The sequence below is a fragment of the Chelmon rostratus genome, chromosome 10 (genome assembly GCF_017976325.1).
Source record: "Chelmon rostratus isolate fCheRos1 chromosome 10, fCheRos1.pri, whole genome shotgun sequence".
Lineage (NCBI taxonomy): Eukaryota > Metazoa > Chordata > Actinopteri > Chaetodontiformes > Chaetodontidae > Chelmon > Chelmon rostratus.
In genome coordinates, this window is record NC_055667.1 from 15,984,141 (window position 1) to 15,996,259 (window position 12,119).

The 12,119-nt window shown below is 42.5% G+C and overlaps 1 protein-coding gene across 1 annotated transcript in view; it reads left to right on the plus strand.

Moving 5' to 3' along the window:
* Nucleotides 1–12,119, plus strand: part of cacna2d3a (calcium channel, voltage-dependent, alpha 2/delta subunit 3a) — a 113,865-nt gene that overhangs the window by 19,097 nt on the left and 82,649 nt on the right. Inside the window, exon 3 of the mRNA XM_041945390.1 lies at nucleotides 5,614–5,730. Coding sequence (XP_041801324.1) covers nucleotides 5,614–5,730 — 117 coding nt within the window. The remainder of the gene's footprint in view (nucleotides 1–5,613; nucleotides 5,731–12,119) is intronic.

The following is a 12,119-nucleotide window of genomic DNA, read 5'->3' on the forward strand; positions in this document are numbered from 1 at the left end:
TAGTGGACATGAACAGGTGCTCCAGCATTACGTCCCTGTAAGCCACCACCTCCAAAGCAGGAAAGCCACAGGACCTGTGAGGTACTGCTCAGGTGACAAGGACCGATTGTGTTTCATGTGCAAATGTGATTTACATAAAGCAACTCTAAACACAGTATGATAGGTAAGATTACTATTTGATCTCAGGTGGATCTTCTGAACAGCCACAATATTTCTGATACTGCAGAAAGGTCTGAGCACAGATTTAACTGCATCAACCCTGGAGCTTGAAGGATGACTCTTTGTCTGGCTCAAGGATAGTTCAGCTCCGCAGATACAACCAGATTCCAAAACAGCTGGGACGCTGTGTAAAACCTAAATGAAACAGAAAGGAATCATTTGCTAATCCTTGACATAAACTCAATTGGAAACAGCACAAAGACAATATAATTAATGTCTGACCTCATCAGCTTCATTAATTTTTGCAAATATCCGCTCATTCTGAATTTGATACCATCAACACGTTTCAAACAAGTTGGGACAGGAGCAACAAAAGACTGGGAAAGCTGTGGAATGCTCCAAAAACACCTGTTTGGATCATTCCACAGGTAAACAGGTTGATTGGTAACCGGTGATGAAAGGGGCATCCTCGAAAAGCTCAGTCGTTCACAAGCAAGGATGGAACGAGGCTCACCGCTTGACACATGTATAAATGTTGTTGCTACATGGGCTCAGGAGCACTTTGTAAAACCATTGTCGGCATTCTGTGTTCATTTATGTCTTACACAGCAGCCCAGTTTTTTTTTTTAAATTGGGACTGTAGATGTTGACACAGGGGCCTGAATCTTCTTATTTGTGGCATTAAACTTGCCATTGAAAACTGTTGTAGAAGACTTTCCTCTCCCTTCTCCTGGGAAATGGTGGTTCTGGATGTGTGTCAGTTGGCTTTCATGTGACGATGATGTGATGTGAAGAGGATGGCTGCAGGCTAATTAGGCCCGGTCTACCCTGGTCTGGTCCGCTCTGGTCAGCCTGACGGAACATAGCGCTGCAGACAGCCTGTGGCCAGCTGGACCTTCATAGCCTATCACTGACCACACAAACGTGATCACAGACACATAAACACTTTGGTTCAGGCCGTGGGCGCTCGGTGCTTTCCTTATGCCTCGGCGAAGTGTGTAATATCTGTCGGTTCTTGGCCAGTTTCATGCGAAGGATTTAGTGGAGCTGTGGACAAAAATATACTGGTTTTAATAGAAAAGAGAGAACAATTCTAAGCTATGACTGCGTCCATGAAGCCAGCCCATTCATTTTTATAATTAGAAAGTGAAGTGGGTGCAGCAGAGAAGAGGAGAGATGAAAGAGGAAAGCAGGAGATACATAAACTAGAGAGAAGAAGAAAAAGCTCCAGTGAGCCAGCAAAGGGAGAAAGGACAAAGAGAAAGTTGCTGAAGAAACCAGTCAAGCCAGTTCAGGTTTGAGCAGCAGCTGACCTGTCAGCTTTCACAGCCCACCACCATGAGCCAGGCACCAGGATTGGCTTAAAATTTGGATTTTCTGTCGCTGTGACATACAGCTGCTGTCAGTCAGCCAGTGGGATTATCGCCTTGATTTTTTGTAAGGTTGTGGTTGTTGTGATTTGGCTTCTGAGTCATCAGCCAGTCACTTTGATTGGCCACAGAAGACGTTACTTGGGGCTGCAATTAATGAGCCGTGCTGTTGGGTGAGGGGAAAAAGGTTTGTTTGAGAAAATGTCAAACTTTGGGTTGTGGTGGATGTTGCGCAGAACGGTTCTGAAGAAACAGTTTTGTTCTTTCTTTCTTTCTTTCTTTCTTTCTTTCTTTCTTTCTTTCTTTCTTTCTTTCTTTCTTTCACTCTCTCTCTCTCTCTCTCTGTCTGATCCAGTCTTTACCATATGCGAAACAGAAGCGTTTTTGGATGCCTTCACCGGGGCTTTTGAAGACAATTTTGATACTCCAAACTGTTTTGCCATGACATGCAAATGAATTTGGCAGCGGAGGCACCACTCCAGCAGCATTTCAAAGACGCACAGGCTGTTCAGTGTTATGGCTGTGAACAGAGTGTTGATGCTATGATATGCAGATAAAGATGAAACAGTGAGTGTTTGCCTTTATGAACCTGATTTTATTCAACCTTCCCTGGCTTCTTGCTGTCACTAGCTCTTCGCCATTCCTGCCCCCCTCTCCTCCCCCCAGATTCCATTATACTGTAAGTCGAATACTCTTCTCCTCAAAAATACCTTGATGAATCAGACTTTCTTTCCTCTAATCACTATAATTGCTCTCAAAAAATCCCTCCTACCTTAGCTCTTAATTCTTTTCCAAGCACTTCCCTCTTGCATGATCATTCTGGCATCACAGGGATGTTGTACCTTCAGGCTCTCTGACCCTTGCACTCCTTATAATTGGTTGCTTGTAATGAAGAATGTAGTAATCAATGGATTTGACCTTTATCTATTACCCTTTATAGTGTAAGTCTTTCTGCTTGCTGTTTATGTTGTGAAATATTTAAGTGAATTTAAATTTAGTGATTTGAACCTGCCTCCCTCTACTTGTGCCCACCTACAGCTCTCCAAACACAGATAGCATTTCACACCCCCCTGTGACCTCCCACTTCAACATTATCTCTCCATGCTCTTTCTGTTCATCCATCATCCGATTCCTCCACTTTCTGCATTCACTTTTCACCCTTAACATCCCTCCGCCCTCCCTTTCTTCCTCAACCTACCTGTCTTTGCATCTCTTGAACCTCTTTGCACCCACACAGTGTTTGCTCTCCCTATCACGCTCTCTCTCCTCTGTCTCTGTCCGCCTCTCTTTTTGTTTCCAGTTATCTCTCTTTTCCTTTTCTCGTCTGTTTGTCTATCTGGCTATGTGTCTCTTGGGATGGGAAGCAGAGAAGGCAATGTGCCCATAATTCCAATAAGATAATAATCATTGATCAAATCCAGTGTCCCCTCTCAGTGTCCCTTTTGTGCTTGATTGTTATCACTGAAGGTTTTTTTTTTTTGCTTTTTGTTTTATTTGCCGTGACATTGCACAATAAACTGACTTGTCTTAGTCCTGTCGAGGGGCCGAACATTTTGCTCAGCCTCTCTGCTTTCGCCACCTTCAGCTACAACTAAAGAACTCGCCCTCGTAAAAAAGTTTTGGTGCGAAGCAGAAAAATATTCCTCTCTGTTTGGTGATGTCCTGCAGTTTTTCAGATGACTGCCTAAATCCAAAAGCTGCTGCCTGAGTGTCTGATGCTGCCCCCGTTCCTCCTCCCACCATGATCTCTCTCCCCCCTCGCCCCGCTCCTCGTGTGTGTTGCTGTACAGGAGCAGCTAAGGGCATGCGTCTAAGCAGGTTGGCATAACATTAGAGAGGGCATGCTATTTGATATGGCGGTAATCTTCTGTTAAATCCCCCAAGAGTGAAACACAGCCGCCTTCAGCTTTGCACAGATTTCAAAAACGGTTTTATTTTCTTCTTCTTTTCCTTATTTCCTGTACAAGTATACCCCCTTGCTTAGATCAGCTCTGCATATATATGTGTGTGGGGCATGTATGGGTGTGGAATTAGCGAGACTTAATGTCACTGTCCTCGGTTACGGCGCTGGTTAAGTTAAGCACCCTAATATTGGTTTCCAGCAGAATAATGTGATTTAGTGGAGTGCAGACACTGAGGGCAGTGGTGTGTCATCGATGCTTAATGTGTGGTTGATAAAACTTGAAGGTGGCTGATAATTTCTCTTGGCTTAGCTGATTTGTTTCGTTTATATGTAGATTAGTTTTGGGAAGCAACTCCTACTGAGCTATATTCCACTTCTGAACCAGTGATAATGCATTTATAGTACTTTGTAGAATTGCTACCCGTCCTAGTTTGTGTACTGTATGTATGTTTCTCTATATTGTTATTTTACCATTGCTTCACCTGTTGCATGTCTGATCATCCTGGAACAGGAAGTCTGTGGTTTTTCCTTGGGTTTCTCACATTTTTTTCTGTTAGTCTCTAACTTCTTCAGCTTCTTTTTCATCTTTGCATCTTTCTCTGGTGAAGATCTACTGTAAGGGTAGATTGCATCTTATTCTGTGAACTTTCATTTCATCTATAAATACACTTTAGAATTTGCTCACCCTGCCAAAATACCACCAAAATGTTATTTTGTATTTTGTTATTTCATAACTGATGATAAGGTTAGATTGTTTGTTTTTAGGACTTTAAAAATTTTACTACCACACATGGTCAAGCATGAAAACTGATCCACGTTGCTCCCTCCCTGCCCAGTGGGCCTCTAACATCACAGCTTTGTACCTGTCTTTGTATGGTCTGAGCAAGCTAGCTGCTGGCTGCTTATCAAAGTTAGAAGTGGCTCGTATAACATTAAAGCTAACGCTAGCTGAGGCAGTGCTGCAGTATAAACACAACATGATGAAACAGGCATCAACCCTGCTGCTCTTATTAATTAGTTGGTTTCAAATCTTCCTCTACTATCAACTTGTCTGTCCCCTCCGCCCGTCTCACCACAATGGGGAGCAGAGCATTCAGCCGCTCTGCTCCCCGGCTCTGGAACTCATTACCACCCGAAATTAAAAACATTGATTCATTTTCCCGTTTTAAATCCACACTCAAAACACACCTGTTCAGACTCGCTTATCCTACATGAGGTCAAGTGGTCACTCTGATTTTACACTAATTTGTTTTATCACTTGTTTATTTTATTTTATTTTATTGTATTTTATCGTATTGTTGTTTGATATTTCTTGTGATGTACAGTGTCCTTGAGTGTCCTGAAAGGAGCTTTTAACAAATCAAATTTATCATTATTATTATTATTATTATTAAATGAGGCTTAATGCTCACACAGTTTCTCCTGATTGTCCCATAATATTACAAAATTAGTCCATTATCGGTCCCAGTAGCTAATGCTAACTGAGCTATCGTCGTATCAACATACAAAAGACAACAGGAAAAAACAGTTACAAGCATCAATCCTACAACTCTCGCTATTTTGTTGGTTTCAAATGAGGCTGAATGTTCACACAGTTTCTCCTGACCATCGCTCTGTATTACAGAATTACTCCCAGTCTGCGAAGTAGCCACATTATCCTTCAACATGCTAGCACAAAGTAAAACAGACAAACCAAGAAAACAAACAGTAAACAAAACACTGGAAAACTAAGCTGGCATCCATCCATCTTTATCATCTTCATCAGTAGATGAAGACTTGCGTTGGTTGGTTGCAGCCGACAACAGAGAAGTTGGCTGCTCTGCTGATAACGTTTCCTTCCACATCTTCATCGAGGCGTGGGGGACATCACCTAGGTGGAGGAGGTTCACCGTGCAGGAGGTGGTGGATGTTCGCCATGCTGGAGGTGGTGCTTTGTTACATAGTGATGCAGACAAGTAACGGAAGAAAAGGCTTGACTACTGACAAGGGATTTCAGTTCAGGAGCAGTGTTTTCTGTGGGAGAGAATAACTCCCTTTGGCGTGGACTTTGTGACTCTGCAGACATTTTACAAGCACAAAAAAGCAATGTAACACACTGAAGGAAAGAGAAAAACCCCCAAAGCAAAATATGGCCTCTTTAACTGTGTAACCTGATAACATGATTGTGTGGTTTTCTTTCAGAAATACAAGGAGTTTGAGCGGGCAGTGCGGGTGGATGAGATCGATGGGCTGCGGCTGGTAAAGAGGCTGGCAGAGGACATGGAGGAGATGTTTCACAAGAAAGCCCAGGCAATGAAGGTACATGTTTTCAACCCTAATCTTCACCCACTGCACTAAATCTAAATCTAATCACCTCTTCAAAAAGCACAAGGAAATTAGAATGTTATTCAGTTCTATTTATAACATCTATCTTTCACCTATTTTGTAGTGCATAGCAAATAATGACAAGTGATTTTCAGTTGTCTTAGCACATCTATTACTAAAAGTACAAGTACTTGTCTGAGCTAAGTGAAATCACTTGGTGAAGTATTTATTTCTGACCTTACTGGATGTCTGAAGAGGTGCTGTAGTGTCACATTGCCACAGTGAAACATCCGGACACGTCATGCATTTGCTATGTGCATGTGTGAGAGGGATATGTGACGGAGCGAGTGCTGTGGGTGAGGTGACAGACAGAGAGAGGCTGTGATCCACCCATCAGTGTCTGTGTCACTTTATTGATCTGCTCAGAACGAACATCAGTGTCTACTGTAAGATGCCACTTTAGGACGAAGTAAAATAACATGATTTAAATTTCCGAAGGTGTTAATCTGTTGCCTTTAATATCCTATGCGAGACAAGTACTGTGTTTAAGTATTTAAGGCACTGAATACTTTTTCTGTATACATTTCAAAGGGAATATTGACTTTTTACTCCACTACATTTATTTGGCACCCATAGTCAATACTTGAGAGAGAAAACATATGATCCACTATCCAAATATGCATTTTTATATTTAATCTAAGTAACATTTAAGTTACTAATAAAATATGAATGCATCAACTTAATCATTACATAATTATGTGATAAAATAAGTTCTGCATAATGAGCACTTTTACTTTGGATACACTACTAAATTTTGTTAATAATTCTTAATACTTAAAAATTTTGAATGCAGGACTATTTTTCCTTAAATATCAGTTTCATTCACCACTGTTGTCGGGACGTGTGTGCATGTGCAGTGTGAACACACATGTTCATATCTGCGTGCGTGTACGTGTCTCCATGCCTGTGGATACTTGTGCATGCGTGTGTCTGTCAGTGCTGTAACAGGTGCAGTTCAGGATGTGTCCACGGTGCACTGCCTCTCTGGCTGCAGCTCTAGCTCCAGGTGATAGATCCTATCAGGACAACATGGTGCTGTTAACAGAAATTGGATTTCTCTCTGAGAGTCTGGTCCAAGGATACAAGCTGAAAGGAAAGCGAGGGAGGGAGAGAGAGGGGCACAGATAGTGACAAACCATTTCCATGCTTTAGCTTTGCTTGCGCCTGTGTTATTATTCTTATGTATGATACCTTTGCCTGCTCGGATTGCGTGACCATGCCTTTTTCACAGTGTTACATCCACTTTGAAAGCATTCACATTTCCACCCGTCCACATGCGCATCAGTTTTCACTGATGCGCATATGAGTCATCTAGCATTTTGAAAATATGACTCCTGTCTTACACAATGATTGCTGGCATGAAAGCAAGGTTCTAATTGAATATTGTTACTGGTTATGTTATTAACTCCTGTAATAGAAAATGGAGGACTTAATCAGTTTTCTAATAATAATGAACATTGTTTTTGGATTAATCCACTGCTGCACCCTCTCCAAACCAATATTAACTGTATTTAGCTTATGTAACTCATTTTTTCATGACAGAGAGCCAGCTGTCAACCCGATTCAACTGTCTGATAAAGTGACATGTTGACAAGTGTAATTTTTATTGAGCCGTGAGATTAGATGTATTGAGTCTTGTGACATAGTTGTCTGTGTGTGCCATCTCCTTGAGATTGCATTAAAGCCGTGGAGATACGAGGACTCGGTTATCTAATAGCTTCTCTAAAGCCGCCTGGCTGGATGCTGGATGCCTGATAATTGTACGTCTCAGGGGGTTGTGTGTGCCGGTGTGCGTTCATACGTGCTGGGAGAAAAAGTTATGGGGGTTGACGAGGAGGTGAGAGGGACTGGTCCTGAGGTGACGCTTTAGCAAAAGACAGATGAAAATTCAAGGGAGGAAGAGGGCCTTTAAGAAAGGTGGAGGAGTGACAAAAAACAGCCCCCACGTTTACAACCAACCTCAACCCACGTCAGCTGCCATCATGATTCGACCTCCACCTTTCTCATTTTCAGCGCTGCCAGTTGCCCCTGTGATGAATTGTTAGTTGCGAACGTACAATGGAAGTGTCCACAAGTCCTTTTCCTTCTTCTCCTCCATCTTTCTCCAATTTCTCTCTGCTTTTATTACCCAAACTCTCATCTGTCTGGCCTAGTGTGCAGTCCTGCAGCTGCCCTTAAGCATCCCTCGCTCCTTTGTCTGTCTCTCCCCTCTCTACTCCGCCTCTTCCCATCTCTCTGCTTTTTGCTAAAGTATATGTGGCGCTCCAGCGATTCAATTTCCGTGCAGGCGCTCTCCCCTGTCCGTCAACGTGGTTTTATCTAACCGTCTGCACGTCAATTCCCCCTCTTTATCTCCCACCACCACCTGCCGAGAGACAGCAGTCTGCTGTAAAGGGGTGCACCTGTAAATATGTGTGAATGCTAGTCGATGTCAAGTGTGTTTTAGGTGAGAGAAGGTTTGTGCTTGAATTTTTGTGTGTTAAGATAATGGGTCTGATTTGGAGCGAGTGAGATGATATGGGAGAGAAACATTAAGCTTAACTTATAGTATTTAAGCTGTGTGAGTAATGGAGAGTGACAGAGTGTATGTATGTGTAATTGCATTTAGAATTGGTGATTGATTGTGTTCATGTCTCTGTCCTCTCTCCCTTATCATCTCCACATTATTGTGGCAAGCTCAGCCTCCTCTCTGCCTGACAGAAAAGGAAACTTCCGGCAAGAGCAGTTGTGTGTTCGAGTTGCTTCAGCCAATTTAATTGGAACTCCACTCGCATAGATACGATAAAAAAGGCCAATCAAACAATGTTTCAGAATAAACATGTGCTTGCCAAGGTGTGTGTGTGTGTGTGTGTGTGTGCGTGTGCGCACGCGCGCGCATGTGTGTATCTTTGTTTGTAGTTTGCCTGTGTTCGCTGTAAATCCATAGGCATCTATGTATATTTGCATGTTTATTCCTCAGCAAGCATACAAGCTTCCATTGTTACTTTTGAATTGTTATTACCTTCAGCAGTTCCTGAGTTGGTATTTGTTGGGATATTATCATCGTCTAGCAGACAGCATCTCCTCTCCTCTCTCCTCTCATTCTCTCCTCTCGTCTCCTCTTTCTATCTCTTCTGGGCAAAAAAAAGCTTGTCTGCTGACTGGAAATGGTAGCGACAGCAGACGGTTAAAGAAACAGTGAAACATGTTGTTATCAAAGTTGAAAAGCGTGGAGCTATTGTAATGCCCTCTTTGAAGTCAAGCACGGCTGTGTTTCATGTGACAAATGCACTTCAAAGCAGAGTGGATGCCTTGCTGCCAGGGCTGTTTCTCCTGCAATGGCATTTGGTCCCTCCATGCTCTGTACCTGCTGATATCATTTACCTGTGGCAGCTACGCCTCTGTAGTCCTCAACATGATTACCAGTGTTGAGCAGGGGAAGTCTGCATGGGTGTATGTTAAAAATAAAAGGCGCACACAGGACTTTAAATGGAATTTCTCTGCCAGCAAAAACCTCCCATGAACTTTAATTTTCATTTGCTGACATGCACAATGAATTTTAAATACAAATTTAGCATTTCAGCAAGGTGGCACAACTTGTCCTCTGCAGGAGATCATTTAAATTAAGATGAACATTTAAAGAGAAATTCTGCTTTATTAAGACTGTGGTCTCTTTTTCAGAGTTTCCAGCTGTTTTTTCTGTTGGTAATAATAACATTGCAATTTAATTGCTGAGCACATGACAACATTGCTAAAAAGAAGTCTGACAGAGCAAGAAAGACCACGCCTATCTGGAACCAAACAAGGTGAACGAAATGAAGGCGAATGGTAAAACCAAAACTGTTTAAAGACTAACTTCCAGTTTCAAATTTGGCCCACCATACTTGCCGTTTTTGTCCTCACACAAACAATTTTTCTGTGCCACGTTTGAGTGCTCTCTTTGGATTTCACCTCCAGTAAAAGTGGTTTCAAAATGATGGCTTAAGCTGCAAAAACAAGACCCAAGTTGAAGTCAACCACTATTTTCCTGTAAGGGCAATGTCACAGAATATCCAAGTTTCCATCCAAATGCACCACAAATTTTAAACGAGTTTCCAGAAAAGAAAACATCAGTTGATGTGCAATTCCATCCACTGTTGTTATGTGAATATGTTGAGTTGGTTTCATCAAGATAAACAGTCGGAGGCACTAATTCTCCACTCGGGTTACATTAAACCATTGCAGAAGATGTGGGCACAGCTTAGTGATGTAATTCAAAGAGGTCCAGTCAAACCTTGTAGACAACATGATGGAAATATGGCATTAATGTTTGTCCCATGTACTAGTTTGAGGAACGTTTCTGCCTCCTCATTGGTCCACACCGATCTGATATTCACAGTTTCTCTTCAGTGGAGTGGACGCCTCAGTGGAAGTCACATGTTTCATGCACATCATCAGTTATACTCTGCATGTGAACGGAAATAAGCTTAATGTCATTTGTCACCTATTTTATTTTTCAAGATTTTTCCTGATATGAAGTTCCGTCCCCTAAAACCAGAGAGAAAATGAACGACAAATGTGTTGATTACATACTGCAGACACATATGAGAGCTAGACTCCAGGAATTTTCCATATTTGTTAGCGTATAGTTCTGTTGGGGATTATAATGGCGTGATCCGGCCCTGCAGTCTTGTCCTGCCCTTTCCTCCTGTCTGCCCTCCTCGCTGACATACCACACTGTCACGCTGAGCTCACAGCACTGCTCTCCTCATTTCCCTCATTTCATTAGCTGTCCTCAGTCTCAGACCACTGCCACGTCTGTCTGTGTGTGTGTGTGTGTGTCTGTCTGTCTGCGTGGTAATGTCTGCCAAGAGTGATGCCTACTAATGACGAGGCAGCGTCAGCCAGTAGATGTCAGGACAGCGATAGTCTCTTCCTTCTGATTGGAATTGTTTTCTAGAATGATGAAATAGGGATGTAGGCAGGAGGGATGGGGAAGGTAAATGTCAAGAAAAAAGATTAGTCCAAAGTTAAGTGTAAGCATGAAATGAAAGAGAAGAAGGAGACAGGGATGGCAAGGCTGGGTTAAACACTTCATATTCGCTCCATATTCCATTTCAGTCAGCAGAACTGCTGAGAACTTGTCAAGTATTGATTATTGGGAGTTAATGCTTCAAAATTTGCTCCCTCTCCTTGTCTTTCTCTCTCTCTTTCACTTTCCCTTTGCATCTCTCCGGCGTGCTCTGTCTACTTGGCTTGCACCCAATCTAAATGTGCAAAAACAGAGGAAGCAAAGTGTCACAGAGCACTTTTCCATTTTGTTGATGCTGCAACTCTTCCCTGGTTGGTTTGACAATATTAATTGCTGTCCCCGGTGCTATTGATGGGCTGACCCGAGCCAATCCCGCTCAGCCCAGCTCAGGCCACGATGGATCAGGCCCCTGGCAGGACCGAGACCCGTAGGACCTGCCCTGATCCAGTAGGCCAAGGCTTATTTAGCATTTATTCTAACAAATGTGCAACAGAAGCAACTTATTGAAGTGCATTAGCTTACGACATGTATACTTTATTTGTCGAGGGTCACACATATCGATATTATAAAGGCAGGCTACAGACACATTTAAATGTGAGAGCTGATGAATGCTCCATTGACATGGATCACTGTTGATTGCCTGTTTAATAAATAGCAGCTCTGAAAATGTTCAGATGTTCTCAACAAATTAGTACTCCAGGAGATGATTATATGGAAAAAGAAAGAAAGAAAAGTTAAGTTTAAAGTACAAATGTGTGCTGAACCAACAGCACATGGCACCTCTGGGAATGTCTTTTATGCGAGTCTATTTAGAACTGTAGTTGGCTGTGGTCTTGTTCTTGACTACCTCGGGAGAACATTCAGATTCAGGCCACAGCCCTCCCGTCTGTGGAGGGGATGTGCAGAGGCGAGGCTTAATGTACTGCTTAAAAAAAATCCAAGACTTCTGCTACCGTTCAATAATGTATGTGACCCCGTCCACCCGTGCTTCTCTGACAGCGGTTGTTAGCATAGCTCAGCTATATATGACAGATTTTGCTAACTTTCATGGTTTTAGTGTTGCATTCATAATGGATAGGCATTTGTTAAGGTCAGTGGCTTCAACCGTCAGGAAACCTACTACACAGCAAGTACAGCGCAAGAACAATAAGCCAATCAAGCAGACAGCCAAATGAGGGGGATCGTTTATGAACTTTTGAAAGTGTAAACAAGCTGAATCCTTTGTCAGGCAAATCATAATCACAGGATGTCAGATAATGAAAGGGGGTAGATGAGTGCAAATGTCAGGGAAATGGACTGGGCGGGAGGAAGGGGGCGGGTTGAAAAATGATGA